Here is an 18,713-nt window from a genome sequence, read left to right on the forward strand (position 1 = left end):
TGGCTGGGTTCTTCACATTGCATGTTAATGTCCAGTCTCAACCGATGCTCAAAGGCCTTCCTTCCAAATGCCATCAACACAGGAGCTGGGAGATGACGTTTTCCAAACATGAACTCTGAGGCACGGTTCAAACCACAACAGTGAGGTTTACAACATAGAGCGATCTTTCGGAGAAATGGAAGAAAATGGACTGCAGAGGTAGGAATTAGAACAAACCCAGTCAGTACTAGTTGAGTAAGAGCAATATAGAAGCAATGAGGCCTGAAGAAAGACTAGATGAAGAGAAACAGGTGGCGAGGGCTTGTAAATTCAAAAAACAACTGTTAAAGGGCAACAGATCCATATAGGGGAGCCAGCAGTGAGACAGGGGGGATTCAGACTTCTTTAAGATATCTAGCCTTCACTATTAATTACATATTATTAAAATTATTCTTGACACTTTATTGATAGAATTTTATATGCCATAATGATAGCGTGAGCTGATGGTTTTAGTATTTATTATAAACAGAAACAAGCACTCGGGCTGACAGCTCCATCAATCGTAGGTTCCATGCCACCATCTCAAGAAACATCTCCCAAAATACTGAGCACACACTGTGAAGTGGAACCCCGAGATTCAGTTCCATGGACATTTTTCTGGGCTCTGTTGACCACCAGGCCTGGGAGTCTGTATCAAATCCTTCCTTAGACAGCACTGGTCACCTGCAAACGAGCCTCTAAGGTAGGACATAACTGACCCACACACCTCCTTCTCCAAGGTCTTCATAAGAACCGGGAGACCCGGTCCTCCAACAGAGTGGAGATTAGAACTCTGGGGAGGTCTTGAGGAGGATTCTGCCATTCTTACTCTAGTACAGAAAGGAAACTCTCAAGGGATGTGCTGGGTGTCTTTGACTGCGCTGTAAAGTAGTTCAAAAGTATGCCCATTGGTCCGTTTTAAAAATGTAATTTTTCTAACTTTTTAAATTTTACTTTGTCTAGTTATTTAACTTTCTTTATGTAATTGGTTTTGCATACCTGTATTATGCACATCATCTCTGTGTCGGATGACTGCTTAGGTCATAAGATGGATCTGTTCCCCTGGAACTGGAATTATGAATGGTTATGGCCCACCCTGCAGATTAAGAGAAACCAAACCCCAAGAGCCTCAAGTGTGCTCAAACAGCCTAGTCAACTCTTTAGCCTCACCAATTAGCTCTTCCAGGGCTCTCTAGTACTCTTAGCACAGAATCCAAACTCCTTAACGTGGGCACAGTGATCCTCAAGCTCAAACACCCTACTCAGAATGGTTCCCTTTCCTTTCCCCAGCCCAGTCTTCAGCCAGACACTGTTTATAGGCTGTGGCCTCTGCTAAGCAAGAGAATCACCTTCAGGGCAAACGCCTACATTAATGCTGCTTATACAATTTCATGTTCAGCTTAAACTTTATTGTACAAGATAAGCATATCCAGGAACAGTCTTGTCCATTTAATCTTTTAAACATATGTTCCATGACCTTAAACTGAGCGTACTCAGGAACGTGCTCCTAACTGATCATTCTGGAAATGGTCGGGTTTCTAAATGAATATGTTTAGACTCTCCGATTAAAATTCCCAGAGCACAGTGATCCGCCTCCGTACCCTGACCCTCCTGCGCCAGATCTTGCTCCAGTCACCTATGTACACAGTTGGACCTGGACCAGGCATACTAGGCTCCTCCTCGAAACCCGCCCATTCTCAACTCTGAAGGAGCTGCCAGTCACACCCCTGCCCCAGGCTCTCTTCCAAGTTCTGCTCCGCCCGCCTATTTGTCCCAGGGTCGGCTCACGGCCGGAGCTCACATCCTGGCTCCGCCCTCAGCCCCGGGCTCCGCCCACGCCCGGAGCGCACCTCTGGCTCCGCCCCCTCACAGTTTCAGCTGGGCCTAAGCCTCCGAGCTCAGTTTGACCTCAGCATCCAGCTATGGCGGCAGTGACCTGGAGTCGGGCGCGGTGCTGGTGTCCGAGGTAAGCTTGCAGCCTCGACTGTCCCTCCCAAAGTCGCCAGCGAGGTTTGTCGCCCGCCCACGGAGCCGCCCGCTTTGTCGTCTGTCTGGCCTGGCTGAGGGACAGCAGGATATTCCTTTGGAGATTTCCCAGCGAGAGAGCTCTAAAGAGTGACCTCGAAGGTTCTTCTTCTGCTGAGTCCCAAAGGGTAAGGATGGACGCGCTCCGGTCGCCTCCGTCGGTCCCTGGGGCACCCAGGCCTCCAGGCCCATCCCGGAACTTCCTAGGGCACACAGTGCCTTGGCTAAGGTGACACTTTGTCCAATATTGCTAGTTAGCTCTGAGCGCTGCTGGCTCGCAATCCGTTATCACCAGTGTGAGGTTTCAAGCAGTAAGTTCACTTTGTTAAGAGAAGTAGCTGGAGAGAGTGACCCACATGTAGCAATTCAAAGAACTATGGAGCAAAGGTTGGAAACCGCATGCATGCAGTAAAATCAGCGGCTTGAGAGACTTTCTCAAAAGGCAAAACTTATGCTCCATTTGAGTAAGTGTGCACTACAGTGTGTGGGGAGTCGGTTGCCTACTTTAGGGAAAACAGTGCAGATGCACGCCGTTCTGAGCAGTATGACTTGGAACCAATCAGTAATCCTGTTGCTGCAGAAATGGAGGGCCAGGAAGAAATAAAAAACACTGTTTGAAGTCTCCTGCAGGTCCTCAGATTACCAGTGACTAAACTGCACCTAGGCAGACCAGCCATGAGAGCCACTCAGCAGGACTTCGAAAATGCAATGAACCAGGTGAAACTCTTGAAGAAGGACCCAGGAAATGAAGTGAAGCTGAGACTGTATGCGCTGTATAAGCAGGTAACAGCCTGAGCTCTGTTGGAACTTAAACGCGTTTTGAGCAAGTGATTCCTGTAGTTGACATGTTTCTAATACGCAGCTTGAATGGTTTCTAACGTGTGGGTTGCATGGCTGACTCCCCTTTGGCATATATGTATGCAGGCTTTGTTTTGTTTTGTTTTTATATTAGGCCTTGATGTGCAATTAAAGCACAGAGTAGCCTCCTCTGCTTCTCTCCAGAATAAAGAGATTTGGAAAATATCACATTTACATCCACATGTTTGGAGCCTGCTTGAGTCCTTCCCGAGGAGAGTAATTCACTGGGGCAGTTGGGAAAACTTGAATATGGACCAAGTTTTACCATTACGCACCAGTGTCCTGGTTATTGTTAAATGGTGCCATGATTGATTATATAATAAAATGTTGGTGTTTCAGAGAAATAGTAAGTATTTAAGGATGAAATAGTATGCTTTTTGGGATGTTTGAAATTAATTAAATTAAAAAATATAGTCAGTGAAGATATAAGGTAAAATTTAATAACTGCCCAACTGATTAATTGGCTACCATAATTCATATGTGTGTGGAGGTCTGAAAATTTCTATAACCTTTGAGGAACTAAAGGTTATAATGGCAAAGACTTCACCCAGATGTCTGCCAGCCTGGACTTCTTTGTTATCATTTATTGCTTTTATCATTTCTGCCTGGTGATGCGTGTGTCTCTTTATCGTGGGTGTCCTGGTTGTTTTGCTTTGTTTCGTTAACTTGGCATAAGCTAGACTCATCTGGGAAGAGGAGGGGCTCATGGATTAAGAGAGTGCCTCCATGAGACTGACGTGTCTGCAGGTCTGTTGAACATTGTCTTGATTAATGATTGGTGCAGAATGTATGAGAGAACAGGCTGAGCAATCCAGGAAGCCCACCCTCTGCCACCACCAGCTTCTGCTTCAGTTCCTGTCTCCAGGTTCCTGTCTTCATTGTCTGCCCTGACTTTTATGACTGATGGAATGTGGCCCGAGTGCTGTGAGCTAACATAAACCCTGTCCTCCCAAAGTTGCTTCTGGTCATGGTGATTTATCACAGTAATGCACACCCTAAGAAAATGGATGTGCACCTTCAAGAATTTTACTTGTCCAAAAAGACTTGGCCCTAAGATACTAGGAGGTATTCTCTAGCTCTGAGAACTGTCTTTCACGCCTGGAGAGTCTAGCAGAGGATTTAGGGTACAGTGTGATCTTGGGATAAGCAGGTTCACCTGTGGGTTAGGGCTCTGGCAGAGACTAGACACAGAAGTTGCAGAGCGTTTCTTCTTTGGCAGTACTCCACCTATTGTCATATGTCCCTGACTCCTGGAGAGAGGCCAATAGTAATGCCACACTGGCTTCTCCTCTGAACTCTATCCTGTGAGCTTTTGCCTTGGGCTTATTTAAGTCTCTTTCCTTTCCCTGGAAGGAACTATGGCTGTGAAAACCACAGCTTGCAGGGTCCCTCCAGTCTTTCTAGTGGATTTGAACTGAGGTGATCTTAGAAACAGTTTGTCAGGAGCTAGCAGCAGTCAACAGTTCGGGTGGAGAAAGGCAAGGACAAGAAACAAATGGAAGCCACAATGTGAAGCCTCTGGCAGGTCCTTAGACTCCCCATGGCAGAGAGAAGAGCAGCCCTCTGTGAATGTGGTTTCCTATAACGTCCCAGATGGCTGTCTCCATATGGTGACTTTATCTGTGTGAGGTCAGAACCTCCACCCGTGAGCTTCAAAGCCTCCTCTGTCCCCTGGTAACTAACTCTATTACAACTGAGAAATTTTACATTGTTTAAAATCCCTTCAGAAAAGTAGCCAAGTGGGGTATTTTATTCAACTCAGGATACCTACTCTACCTACCCACTAAAAGAATTAAAAGTTTTCTTTTTATTTCCTGACATGACCCTCAGATGAACTTCCTGAGGACTAGGAACTGTAAGGCTGCATCACTACCTGAAGCATGCCCCCTTGAGCAGTTAGCAGGTGCTTACCACACCTACCAATGGGGCTTTGGAACACAGTGCAGACTTCCAAATGTTCTGTAACTTTTGATGACTGACTCCGTATTTTCACTCCCTGTGAAAACTGACAAACTCTTAGGGTTTTAGAACCACTTTCTCGAAAACTTTCTCTGAATATTAATCCCGGCTGTGCTCTCCACAGGCCACAGAAGGACCCTGCACTATGCCTAAACCAGGTGTGTTTGACTTTGTCAATAAAGCCAAGTGGGATGCATGGAATGCTCTGGGCAGCCTACCAAAGGTAAGTTTGTTTCCTGGGATTAACTAGACTATTATTATTAACTTGAAGTCACCAAAGGCTTTTTATTTTTTCCAGCAAATCTGTTATCAATGAGCGTTACAAATTTTTTTTATTTTTTTTTCCCCTTCACTGTTGTACCCTAAATTTGGCCTTGAACTCAATCCTCCTGCCTGAGCCTCCCAGTGGCTAGAAGTACACATATGGGTCACTTCTCCCACTGCTACCGAAGTCGTTATGTTCCTCTGTCAAATCAAAGCCCCTCCTCTTGGCTGCATAGCTGTTTCTATTAGCATAGTACACTTCTCAAATTGCTTGTTTTGAAGACTGAAGGACTTTGTCACCTACTCCTCAGGAAACTGCCAGGCAGAACTATGTGGACCTCGTATCCAGTTTGAGTTCCTCATCTGAAGCCTCGAGCCAGGGAAAGGGTGGAGCTGATGGGAAAGCCCAGGAGTCCAAGGGCATCCTGGTAACGTCTGAAGGTGGCATCACAAAGATCACGTTCAATCGGCCCTCCAAAAAGAACGCCATAACCTTCCAGGTGATGCTCCTGCCCAGGGACTAGACACCTTTTGCTTCTATTTCTCTCATTTAAACTTTAGGCATTGTTGTTTTGTTGTTGTTGTTGTTGTTTGTGTTTGTTTGGTTTGTTTGCAGCAGATTAGCATGATTGGCTTCATGCTTCACTCATCAGAGCTGGGCCTTGTTTAGGATGTGTATATTTCTGGCAGGCTCTACATATACAGTAGTCAATGAAGCTTTGCTGTGAATGGAAGCAGGAGTCGGTTAAATCAGTCTCAGGGAAAGGGCATTACTAGGGGATGCACTGAGGCTGCTTAAGGGGAGCATAAATCCCAAGTCTTTCCCATGCTGGTGGATCCTTATTTCATATAAGGGGAGGGAAGTAGACAGACATTCTGTTGTCAGAAGAGCAGTAATTGCCCTGTTCGAATGAGCGGCTTGATTTTAAATTTCCCCTTGAACGATGATAATAAGTTAATCACTTGAGCCCCTCGTTCTTGATATTTCAGGGAGTTTAACATATGCTGGGAGCTGAACATGGGTCAAGGCTGCCATCTGCAGTGTAGGACAACATGCTAAATCGAAACTTTGAGAACCTTGTAAATTTGCTCCTGTGCCTTCTAATTGATTCAGCGTTTAATTCTGAGAACATTGTGTACTTCCCCAGAGTCACCTCTGGGTAAGGAGGGTTCTTACAGCTACAAGCTGTAGCAACAAGAGTCAGGACATCCTGAACAGAGAACCCTAACACCATTAGTTAGCAAAATAGTTCAGCAGGTTAAGAAGTAACTTGGCAAGTTCTTACAGCTGGTAAGCAGGAGAATCTAAATTGATCCATCTCTTTCCTGGCCCTGGTTCTAGCCAGTTTGTGTCTTGGCTGCTGTTGTCTCCTTTACAGTGATTCTCAGGAATTCTTTCCCATCCCCTGCCTTGAGGGAAACAGTCACCATTTTACATACTTTTACTTTTCCAGTATCTTTATAAATATCCACCCTCCTCATCACTCTTCCCCACATTGAATTTTACTAAAGTAAAACCTATTCCAATATTGAAAACATACTAAAACTACGGCAGGATTTTCAGAACATTCAGTGGACAATGCCCTTGTGCCCAGCACAGTGTCTCAGGAGTCCTGCCTCTGGCATTAGTTGTCACTTCCCAGACTGCACAGGGCACTTACCCTTTCTTGAAGCCACAGCTGAGATGCTGTTCCAGGGACAGTTTTCCTAGCCACCTTCCCTCTCACTTGCTGGAGGCAACCTCAAGAGTTCTAGCAAGCCGTGTGCTGGCCATGCCCTTGCCTTACCCATCCCTGTTGGAACACATTAACTGTTCAGCCACAGAGGGAAAGGACTGGGTCTCTTCTGTTCAGTTTTGGACAAAGTGGTTATTTGGCACTTCTGCCACAGCACCTGTGCATCATGTGCGCCCAGGAGTTGTCAGGGGAATGAAAATCTTCCCAGGCAGCCTCTGTTTTGGCCATTAAAATAGAATTCCTAGGTCTTCAGAGATGGGTCTGTCCTTAAGAGCACTCGCTGCTCTTACAGAGGACTTGACTTTGTGTCCCGGCACCCGCAGCGTGGTTTACAATCTTCTGAACCTTCAGTTTTAGGGGATCTGCCACCCACTTCTGATCTCCAGAAGCACCGGGTACAACACAGTGCACAAAACAGACATGAGGCAAATAGCCTGGTATTCCATTAGGTGCCATTTACAGGGATGCGGAGAGGTGGCTGTTTGAAGTAGAAGGCCAGTTCCTCTGTTTGGCACTGTGTTGAGGAAGGATTGCAGACTGATGAGTGGCTTAGCACGCTAGGTGATGATCTCATTTTTCTTGTTCTTCTTCCTATCTCTGCATTCACGTAGATGTATCAGGATATTATACTCGCGCTTAAGAATGCCAGCACGGATGACACAGTCATCACCGTTTTCACAGGTAAGACCACCACCACACTTACTCAATTTCTATTTTAGGGCATCTCGTACTAGGTGGAGACATGAATGCTATTGCTCAAAGGCCTTTTCCAGCACTTCAGTGGTTTGACCCATAAATGTACCATGTTACCATGGACATAGTGTAACCAGTCTTCTATAATTACTCTGTCTGATAAAACATAAGCCCAAACCTGAGAAAGGAAAGCTCACGGTGCGATTCACAAGAACAACAGCAGCAAACAACTCATCTGTCTAAAACAGATGGACTTCTTACTACCTGTGCATCTGCTCAGCAGTGAAAAGAAACAGATGCTTGACCCATGGCCTTTAAAGCATGGCTATCGAGGTCAGTGAAATACAGAGTGCACATTGTTCACATCAGTTGCATAAGTCCTATAGTATTGACAGAAGTCGGCTCTGTCCACGAAGTCAGAAAGTAACTTCCTTGGGGCAGCTGGGATGACAGGCTAGGAAGAACGTCTGGAATATTCTGAGCTGCCATAAACACCCCGATAGACCAGTCCCATGGCAAGGAATCATCTGCCATGCTGTATGTAGTCACACCATGTCCAGTTACTTATGTTCTTTAACACCCACATCTTGCTAGTCCCTGGTGTGTTAATGAGATTCACCAGTGTGCTTCTAGTGGGTGGCCCAGAGCCCTGCACACAGCAGATACACAACAGCTGTAGGATGTGTAGCTACATGAGGGAATCGTGCCTTCCACTGAAGGTGTGTGTTTAGTAAAATGTTGACTGTACTGTTCCCAGGAGCTGGTGACTACTACAGCAGTGGGAATGACCTGACTAACTTCACTAGCGCCTCTGGGGGAATGGAGGAGGCGGCTAACAAGGGTGCTATAGTACTGAGGTAAGACTGACACTTGTTTGATCCTACAGAGTTAATCCTTTCCCCCTACTTTTGTGTGTCTGTCTGTGGTGTGTATGCATGCATGTGTGTAGATGTATGCACATGTGGAGTCTGAGATTGATGTCAGAAATCTTCATTGTTTTTCCCTAAGACCAAAAAAAAAAAAAAAAGTGTGGGGGGTGGGGAGAGAAAAAGGAAAAGAAAACAAAAACAAAAACCACTTAGGGTAGGGAACAGTCTATTCCTCTTACATTTCCGTATCACAGTTCATCATCAGAGGAAACAAGCTCAGGAACCTGGAACCAATCCAGAGACAATGGAGGAATGCTGCTTGCTTATCAGCTTGCTCCCTCTTGGCTTGCTTAGCTTTCTTCCTTATAGCATCTGGGACCACCAGCCCAGGGCTGGTACCACCCACAATGGGCTGGACCTCCCACATCAATCACTAATTAAGAAAACACTTTGCAGACTTGCCTATAGCTCAATATTATGGAAGTGTTTTCTCATCTGACAGTCTTTCTTCCCAAATGACTAGCTTCTGTCAAGCTGACATAAGTCTAGACAACATACACTTTCACTTGACTCATTGAAGCAAGATCTCTCAAAGCCACAGCTCCCCCTCCATGTCTTGTTAGCTGGCTTGCTCGAGGTTTCTATCTCCACCTTCTGAGGCCAGAAGGACAAGCAGGCCTCCACACCCACCCAGAATTTATTTGGGTTCTTGGGCTCCAAACTTCACTCCAGCCCTCCTACTTGATTGACAGGTGTTGTAAATGATGAGTCATCCCACCAGCCTCCCTAAGAGAGCTCACTCTTGACACATCAGTACAATGCCCACTCATCTATGCTGACACACTGCATTGTGATTCCCCATCAGCTTCCCTCTCTTCATCCTGCCCTCTCCATGGGACTGACTGGAAAGTGAGAAAGAGCAGTGGGAGTGTGAGTTCTCGAGCATGCGTGTTGTGAGCAGACAGTGCAGTGAATGATGGCAGCATACTTACTGGGAGTGGTCTTGGAAGTTGTCGAAGGAGGCCTGAGGCTTCAGCCTCCCTGTCCTCTGAGTCTCTCGGTCTCCCTGTGCTGGAAGGTGGGGTCATGCACTCAGTCATCCTACCTGATCCCTTGGTCACAGCTGGATCACAGTCCTGAACTCACAGCCCGGAGCGTGGAGTCATGGCCTGATATTCCCTTAGGTGCAATTTATAGGGATCCTCAACCAATCTGGAGAGGCGGCTCTATAAAGTGATATCACATCTATACATTTCTTTAGTTAGTGGTACCACTTTGATATGTTTAATGATTTTCTATTTCCATTTCTTTAGGGAATTTGTAAACACTTTTATAGACTTTCCCAAGCCTCTGGTTGCAGTAGTCAATGGCCCAGCTGTGGGAATCTCTGTCACCCTTCTGGGACTATTTGATGCCGTCTATGCATCGGACAGGGTAAGTCTCCTTCCACAGACATAGGTCAATCAGTGTCCTGACTGTGGCTCTCACTAAGTATATTACAGGGGACTAATGGTTGTGCTGGTTAGTTGGTTTTTTGTCAACTTGACACAAACTAGAGTTACTTGTTAAGAGGGAACCTCAATTGAGGAAGTTTTTCCTTCTTCAGATTGGTCCATGGGCATGTTTGTGGGGCATTTCCTTGGTAAATGATTGATGTGGGAGGGCCCAGCCCACTATGGGCCAAGCCATCACTGGCCAAGTTGTATAAGGAAGCAGGCTGAGCAGACCAGTAAGCACTGTTCCTCCCTGCTTCCCGCCTCTGCTTCTGCTTGTGTTCCTGCTGTGGCTTCCCTCAGTGATGGACTGTAAGCTGTAACCCAAATAAACCCCTCTCTCTCCCTGTTGCTTTTGGTCAGTGTTTCGTCACAGCAACAGAAAGCAGAGCGAGACAGTGGTGGGTGCCGTAGTTTAGACAGCGGTGGGTGCCGTAGTTTAGACAGCGGTGGGTGCCGTAGTTTAGACAGTGGTGGGTGCCGTAGTTTAGACAGTGGTGGGTGCCGTAGTTTAGACAGTGGTGGGTGCAGTAGTTTAGACAGCGGTGGGTGCAGTAGTTTAGACAGCGGTGGGTGCCGTAGTTTAGACAGTGGTGGGTGCCGTACTTTAGACAGTGGTGGGTGCAGTAGTTTAGACAGTGGTGGGTGCTGTAGTTTAGACAGTGGTGGGTGCTGTAGTTTAGACAGCGGTGGGTGCAGTAGTTTAGACAGCGGTGGGTGCAGTAGTTTAGACAGTGGTGGGTGCTGTAGTTTAGACAGTGGTGGGTGCTGTAGTTTAGACAGTGGTGGGTGCCGTAGTTTGGACAGTGGTGGGTGCCGTGGTTTAGACAGTGGTGGGTGCAGTGGTTTAGACAGTGGTGGGTGCAGTGGTTTAGACAGTGGTGGGTGCCGTAGTTTAGACAGTGGTGGGTGCAGTGGTTTAGACAGTGGTGGGTGCAGTGGTTTAGACAGTGGTGGGTGCCGTAGTTTAGACAGTGACGGGTGCCGTAGTTTAGACAGTGGTGGATGGAGTAGTTTAATTAGTCTAACTTGACAGTGTTTTCCTTGATTGTTAATTTTTCTAAATACCAGTGAGCATTGCCCCAACTCTGATGGTTCTATATTTTAATCAGAGTTTATTATTTATTCAATTTTTATTTTTAATATTACCCCCAAATGCTCAGGAGATGATTGAAAGCTTTCAGTAGAGGGACTAACTTCTGTTCAGGTTGCTTAATCTCTCTTCCTAGTTCACAAAGCCTAGTATTCAGGTTTGGAAATGAGATGGGACTGTGGTCTTCCACTACTCTCCCTCTGCTACAGACAAGAAAACTAAAACCCCAAGCACTCCTGAGACCACAGCACAGCTCAGAATCGTGTTTGCTCCTGTGAGTGTGAGTGTGGATGTGTCTCAGCCTGTCAAACCAGCAGGCCTAGAACTCACTATGTAGATAGATAAGGCTTTGAACTCACAGAGATACCCTTGCTTCTGCCTCCTAATTGCTACCATTAATGGTGTTTACCACCACACACCACTTGTATTTTATTTTGATTCTTATCATAATATTTCTCTGTGGTGGCCAAAAATAAAATTTCTAAAAATATACAAAATACAAAGAAAAGATTTAAGTTAAAAAAAAAACAAAAAACAAAAAAATGGGGGTAAAGGGGTTGTTATTCAGTACAAAAGGCTCTGTATTGGATTCCCAAAACCATTTTTAAAAAATCAGTCTTAGGATGATGGATGGGGTGGGGTGGGAGGATCTTGGTGATATTGTTCAAAGGATACACAGTAGCAGATACGTACTGCTGTAACATCCAATGTACAGTGTCATTATATATACTGAAATGTATCTAAGAACTTTGGCAATTGACTAGATTATACCTTTACCTGGATGGGACCTTTATGACTATTGGTTTCACTAAAGCAGCAGTCTTATGTACATGTGTGTATATACATATCATACTAATGTATTACCTACCTCAAATATGCATCATAAAACTAATTGGAGAAAAATTACTCATTTCATCATTCAGATGTAAACCAGTGCTAGCATTTGCTCTCCATAACTTAAATCTCATGGTCATGACTGCTGAAACCAGAGGCTCTTTCAAAGTTGTGTTATCGTAGTAAACATAGATGTGATGACAGTTGTCTCGCACCCAAACCTAGAACACTGATGCCGGAATAGTATATAGGACGGTAGCCACAGGTTTTTCTTGAGCCTTCTTCTTAGGAGGTGGTAAAGGTTCCTGGCCAACCACTGAAGAGATTCCGTAGGCTTTAACTGAGCTCATAAACAAACACTGTAGTAAACAAGGGGCTCACATCCAACCCTATTAAGGTACCCGTCACCATGCCGTCTGTCTGTGATGGATACTGGTCTTAAATACAGCTAGGGCTAAACATGCTAGTAGGTTCTCTGTCAGCAAATGCACTGCTTCTGTGTGAGTTTTAAATGTGCTCAAATAAGTGTTTACATGCTCACTGTGTGTGGATACTCTGTTAATACACATTATACATTGCACATTTTATACAATACACAGCAGCCCTATGAGGTCCTACTAGGTTTACAGGTAGAGGAACCTGTCACGGGAAGGGTAAGGAACTATCCTACAGCCTTTAACCAGTCTGTTGTTAGAGTTTCCGCCCTTAACGGCAGCCACCATTCTATCTCTGCAAATAAGAATTGCAGTAACTACTCATTGTCAAGTTCATCTGTACCTGTTAGCTATGGCTGACCTTCTTAGTTTTCTGAGTATATTCTTGAAGTTATGGGATATGTATGTGTATGTATAATATATGTATATTATATGTATAATATAATATATATGTGTATATATATATATTTTCCAATACAGAGTTACTCTGTATAATGGTCCTGGCTGTGTTAGAACTAGCTTTGTAGACCAAGCTGACCTCAAACTCACAGAGATCCACCAACCTCTTCCTTCTAAATGTTGGGATTAAAGGCATGTGCCACCATGCCTGGCAGAGTACATTTTATTGACCAAGGGCTCTGGGGTGAAAAGAAAAGTGATACTAATGAGTATTTTATATTTTCATTTGTATGCTGCATACTTTATATGTTCTCACAAATATGCATTAAAATAAAAACCATGTCTTACTATTGGAAATTAAATCTAAGCATTTGTCTACTTCTATCAATGATTCTCTTTCAAAAATATTTTTATTCATCTGAACACATAAAAACAGATTGTTGTGTTGGCTTACACCTGTAATCCTAGCACTTAGAAAACTGAGGCAGGAAGACGGCATGAGTCTGACTAAACATGCTTGTCATCTCAAAACCAATACTGAAACTGGCTGTGGATCTGAAGAAGGCAGGAGACCACTAGGGCAAAATCAGGACAAATGGAAGGTTGAGAAAACAATTTTGTAACTATCCCAATAAAAGATGGTCATTCCAAAATATTATTAAAGTATATCCATAAAGCAATAGATTAAGAACCAGTGTAAAAATGGGCAGTGAGGAGAAATAGCACACAGGAAATAGTGGCTCTTTAAACTCTGAAAGAGCATTAAAAATACCCTGCCCTCTAGGGGCCACGCTAGATAGCTCGGCCAGTGAAAGTACTCGCTGTAATTATAAAAACCGTCTTATAGTTTCTATTGTTGTGATGAAACACCATGCCAAAAGCAAGGTGGGGAGGAAAGGGTTTATTCAGTAGCTTACACTTTACATTATGGTCCATCACTGGAGGAAGTCAGGAGAGGGCTGGAACCTGGACGCAGGAGCTGATACAGAGACCATGGAGGAGTACTGCTTACTGGATTGCTCTTCATGGCTTGCTCAGCCTGCTTTCTTATACTACCCAATGCCATCAGCCAAGAGATAGCACCACTCTCCATGGGATGAGGCCTGCCACATCAAACATTAATCAAAAGATTACCTACAGGCTTGCCTACAGGCTAATCTTATGAGAGCACTTTTCAAATACAGTTCTATCTCCTGAGGAACCTCTAGATTGTATCAAGTTGACATAAAACTAGCCAGCACAGTGGCCCACATTCAATTCCTAGGATACACATGGCAGAAAGAGAAAAACAACTCCAACAAATTGACCTCTGGCTTCCTATATGCATGTACATGCATGTGCTCCCATGCACACATACACATATAAATAAGTAAATGAGACTTTGTAATGCAAAGAGAGGCTGGGTGTAATGGTACATAGGTCTAATCCTGTATTTGGGAAGAAGAGGGACTAGACCATCAAGCATTCAAAGTCACATAGCAAGTCAAGCCTGGACTACATGAGATCCTCTCCCATACCCTTCCTCATCCCTCCCTCCAAAAGGCCAGCTGGGAATGGCAGCTCAGGCCTATAATCCCAGCATTCTTCTGGAAGGCTGAGTCAAAAGAGCTGTTCTAAGGCTGAGACCAGCCTGTGCTACACAGCAAGACTCTATCCAAACATTTTTGTTGTTTCTTTTGTTTTTCAAGACAGGGTTTCTCTGTGTAGTCCTAGAACTCACACTGTAGACCAAGCTGGCCTCAAACTCACAGAGTTTGGCTTGCCTCTACCTCTGTAGTGCTGGGATTAAAGAAGTATGCCACCACCATCTGGCTCAAAAGTGTTTTTATTGAAAGGGAAAGATAAGCCACCAGTAAAAATCCTTCCCATGATCCTTCATTGTAACCTGTGTTTATAAGGAACTTTTTGCAGTACAAAAACAAAAAGACAAAAAAAATTAACTTTAAAAATAGTGGGAAACATGTGAGCAGTTATTTCACCAAGATGCTGTACCTGTGGCTGTTTAGTATACAAAGGCATCATTAATCATGAAGGATATATAAACTAAAACCATGCGGCACCACTATGCATGTAGTGACGTGATTAGGCTACGAGAACTTTTCCTAGTGAGGCCGAATAAAGACATGGACCAGGTGGGGCTCTCCTACCTCAGTGGGAAATGTTGATGGCACAGCGACTCTATTCACAACTACTTTCTTGAGAGAATAAGTCTGAAAGGGATTTTTTTCTGCTTCATTGAGGTGATATTGACCAGTGGGAACTATATTATATGAAACAAGCCTATGGTTGTGACTGGCCCTACAGATAATGGCCACAGCAGTAAACGTTAGTAAGGGCACTAACTGGCATCTAGGTCAACGAATGATGACACGTACACACAGTGAGAGCGGCAATAGTGAGGAAGAGGATATCAGTATGCAGTAGAGCTTGAGTGATAGGAACAAGAAGCAGAGGTCTGTTGTGTATAGGATCCCATGTGTGTGTGTAACATTCTAGAAACCGGACAAACAGCAGGGACAGAGATGCAGAGTGTGGTAGATGGTACATGGGGATGGTACAAGGAAAAGATTGCCCACAGAGGTTAGAAAGGTAGTAAATTCCTTCTCTATTGAAATCGTTAATGGCTACATAATTTACATGTTTGTAAAAGTCCGTTGATAACACACTACAAGGGAATTGTGTGTGGTATGCATAATATACCACGTAATTTCAATTTAAATGGCCTCACCGATTAGGAATTCTAAACTGGACATAGTGGTACACTGTAATGCCTCCAGTCAAGAGGGTGAAGCATGAGATGGTTGAGTTCAAGGCCACAATGGGCTACCAAGTCTCAAATACAAACATGCAAATTGGGAGATTAAAACCAAATAGTAATTTTTAAATGCTTTTTCTTTCTTCCCTCATACCAACTAGGCAACATTTCATACTCCATTCAGCCACCTCGGCCAGAGCCCGGAAGCCTGCTCCTCTTACACGTTTCCGAAGATGATGGGCTCAGCAAAGGTAACTTAGAAAAACATTAAAATATAGGTGTCGCCAAGGCAAACCTGTATTCTGTCTTCTTTCCCTCCTGCAAGCTTTTAGGATGACTACTTGTCCTGTGACAAGGAGGAACCAGGCTAAGGGGCAATCTGAGATAAGGGAAGGGTCAGGACGTTCTCTGCAATTCCTAATGCAGGGACAATGTCTGGCAGCTGGTGACTGAGAGCTGGAGCACCGGTCCCAGCACGAGACCTTGGCCTGCACAGCTGTGTACCATTATTTGAAGACCTGGAATTAGGAAGTGTCCTCATGTGTGATCACTTCAGGGCCGATGAGCATCATTCACTGAGAGGACATGGTGACATTTTCTCTTTAGGGGCCATGTGAAGGACCAGAAGTTACCAACTCTTAACAACTACATGAAGTCATAGTCACTGTGACCCCCTGTCACAGCTTTTCTGTGTATGTTGAGACTCCCAAGGTGGCCCTCTGGCTGCTCAGATCAGCTCTGTATTTGTGCAAACCTGGCCATCTGTCCTCTGTGGATAGAGTGACTCAACAGACACTAAGACAGGACTGCAGAGGAAGGACAGAGAGAAGGGCTTAGTAGGCATTGGTTTCCATCTCAGCATGGTAGGAGAGCCTGCTAGATTTTGTTGTGACAGCCCCCTATGCATTTGATATGCATATGTATATGCATATATGTATATGTATACATATGTATACACATCCACTTCTTTAACCTCATCATGCTGCCATCACGGAGACTGAGTTATTAATCAATTAAGCTTTGAAAAGTTGAGCAGAACCAGCTCTTCAAACTTAGAGCATTTGGAATTTGTTCATGTTTTTGGAAGAGAAAATGCAACTATAGAAAGAACATTTGCTCATAGTCCTTGGTTTTTCTAGAACTGCAATATAAGCCATCCCCAGCCATCCCTGAATCCCTTCATTCACACAGAAGTAAGTTGAGTATCTATACAGATGAAGATATTCAAAGATCAACCTTTAGGACTACCAACCAAATTTTGAATGCTTCCAAAGGTTGACCCAGTGAATGCAACACTTCTGCTCCGCCTCCCTTTGTCTTCATTTTCAATGTTTAATAGCTCTTGGAGTTCAGGTATGTCTACTCTGGGCTTCCCATTCTTGCTGCTTCAATTCAGTCCCTAACAGAATTAGCTGCCCTCCTACCCTTCAAGAGGCAGACCCTCACCCAGTGAGGCCATCGACTTCCCCATTCCTGCAAAAGACAAGCAACCCAGGAGCCATGAGGACATCTGTGTCTCCAGACCCTCAGCTGTTGTAAAGTTGAACCAAGCCTTTGTCATGCTAAGGTCCCATCTTGCTTTGCATTGCAGGCAGCTGAGATGCTTCTCTTTGGGAAGAAGCTCACAGCAAGAGAGGCTTGGGCTCAAGGCCTTGTCACTGAAGTTTTCCCTGAAAGCACTTTTGAGACAGAAGTCTGGACCAGGCTGAAAACATATGCGAAGCTCCCGCCAAACGTTAGTATTGGGGTTTTATTTTGGGGAACCAGGAAAACGATTTCCAAAGGGGAAAATGTGCCTCAGGAGGGCACATCCTAAAGAAAAAAGACCTTATCTCTAGTTGGCTTAAAGCACATCTAGATTTGGGGTTTAAAATTACTATTATGTTGGGAATTTGATTTTTTTTCCCAAAAGAACTTACCAGATAGATATTACATTCTATGCTACAAAGGCAAAAAGGAATTCCTTCATGAGGATGACCCCAGGGGGTGCCAGGAGACACCCAGCTCTTATACTTTGGAATTCAGGGGAGGTGAGGAGTCTGGCTGTATTTAGGAGCCTCTCTCTATAGCAGTTCCGTTTCCGTATGTGGCGGCTAGCAACTGATTGTTCTTACATTCTTGCTGCTGCGTGTGTGATCCTGGAACCAGGAGTTTTGGATTTCATATGGGGCTGTTTAGAAGGTACAATAACAGACCTCCCACACATACTATGGTCATCTCTGTGCACATTAAAGGTGTTCTGTTTCACATTGTCTTAGTAAAGTCTAGCAGGATCAGTCTATTACAGTGGAAGACAAGAGTAGACTAATCCTTTTCCTATTGGGATAATATATTGTTGGTTTTGTTCCATCAGTCCATGAGAATTTCCAAAGAGTTAATCAGGAAGAATGAGAAAGAAAAGCTCCATGCAGTTAACGAGGAGGAGTGCACTACTTTACGAGCAAGGTGGCTGTCAGAGGAGTGCATCAACGCAATCATGAGCTTTGTTACCAGAAAGCCAAAGCTGTGAAGTCCACGACAATGGCAAGACTCCTCACAAGAAGGACAGACTGTGAGTTCCAGTTCCAAGGACTTGAATGGCACATACTTCTCTGAGCCTTTTCCTGGATTAACTTAGCAACTATGATGAGATTGCTTCACAGCACTGATAAATAGAACTTTTCATAAATCAAGCCTTAAGAATTCATGTCTGGGGCTGGAAAGATGGCTCAGTGGTTAAGAGCACTAACTGCTCTTCTAGAGGTCCAGAGTTCAAATCCCAGCAACCACATGGTGGCTCGCAACCATCTGTAATGAGATCTGATGCCTTCTTCTGGTGTGTCTGAAGACAGCTACAGTGTACTTACATATAATAAATATTAAAAAGATTTTAAACAAAAGAATCCATGTCTGTTTTTGGCAATAGAAAGTCTTACATCTCTTGACATAAATGGGTGCTGTCTTAAACCCTTGGGCAGTGTACTTGGGGACCTGTTTTGAAACATGCTAACATCATATCCCTGACTCCATGACAGTTTATCATCCACAGGTGGTGACTAAGCAAATTGGACCAAACATCAACAGTCTTTGGATTACCAAAGGAATTCTGAGTTGCATTTTCCTTTCCAACTGTCTGACAGAGATGCAAAACAAATTGTCTTCATTTCTACTTGTCTTAGTTTGGGTTTCTTTTGCTGTGAAAAGACACCATGACCAAGGCAACTCTTATAAAGAAAAGCATTTACTTGGCGGTGACTTATAGTTTAGTCCATTATCATCGTGGTGGGAAGCATGGCAGTGTGCA

General features: G+C 44.4%; 1 protein-coding gene across 4 annotated transcripts in view; it reads left to right on the top strand.

The window, feature by feature from the left end:
* The window catches only part of Eci2 (enoyl-CoA delta isomerase 2), a 35,896-nt gene extending 17,587 nt beyond the window's left edge, over positions 1 to 18,309 (top strand). The window contains exons 1-10 of one of the 4 annotated variants that reach the window (XM_039095484.2): positions 1,411 to 1,984; positions 2,674 to 2,826; positions 4,985 to 5,083; positions 5,436 to 5,624; positions 7,472 to 7,541; positions 8,311 to 8,410; positions 9,736 to 9,856; positions 15,592 to 15,681; positions 17,022 to 17,165; positions 17,784 to 18,309. In XM_039095484.2, the coding sequence (XP_038951412.1) occupies positions 2,719 to 2,826; positions 4,985 to 5,083; positions 5,436 to 5,624; positions 7,472 to 7,541; positions 8,311 to 8,410; positions 9,736 to 9,856; positions 15,592 to 15,681; positions 17,022 to 17,165; positions 17,784 to 17,939 (1,077 nt within the window). In that variant the 5' untranslated portion in view covers positions 1,411 to 1,984; positions 2,674 to 2,718 and the 3' untranslated portion in view covers positions 17,940 to 18,309. Of the gene's footprint in view, positions 1 to 1,410; positions 2,172 to 2,663; positions 2,827 to 4,984; positions 5,084 to 5,435; positions 5,625 to 7,471; positions 7,542 to 8,310; positions 8,411 to 9,735; positions 9,857 to 15,591; positions 15,682 to 17,021; positions 17,166 to 17,783 lie in introns of those variants that run through there. The other 3 variants (XM_039095483.2, NM_001006966.1, XM_039095482.1) reach the window with 3 other exon arrangements.
* Positions 18,310 to 18,713: the final 404 nt, after the last annotated feature.

Source organism: Rattus norvegicus, chromosome 17 (genome assembly GCF_036323735.1).
Source record: "Rattus norvegicus strain BN/NHsdMcwi chromosome 17, GRCr8, whole genome shotgun sequence".
Taxonomy (NCBI): domain Eukaryota; kingdom Metazoa; phylum Chordata; class Mammalia; order Rodentia; family Muridae; genus Rattus; species Rattus norvegicus.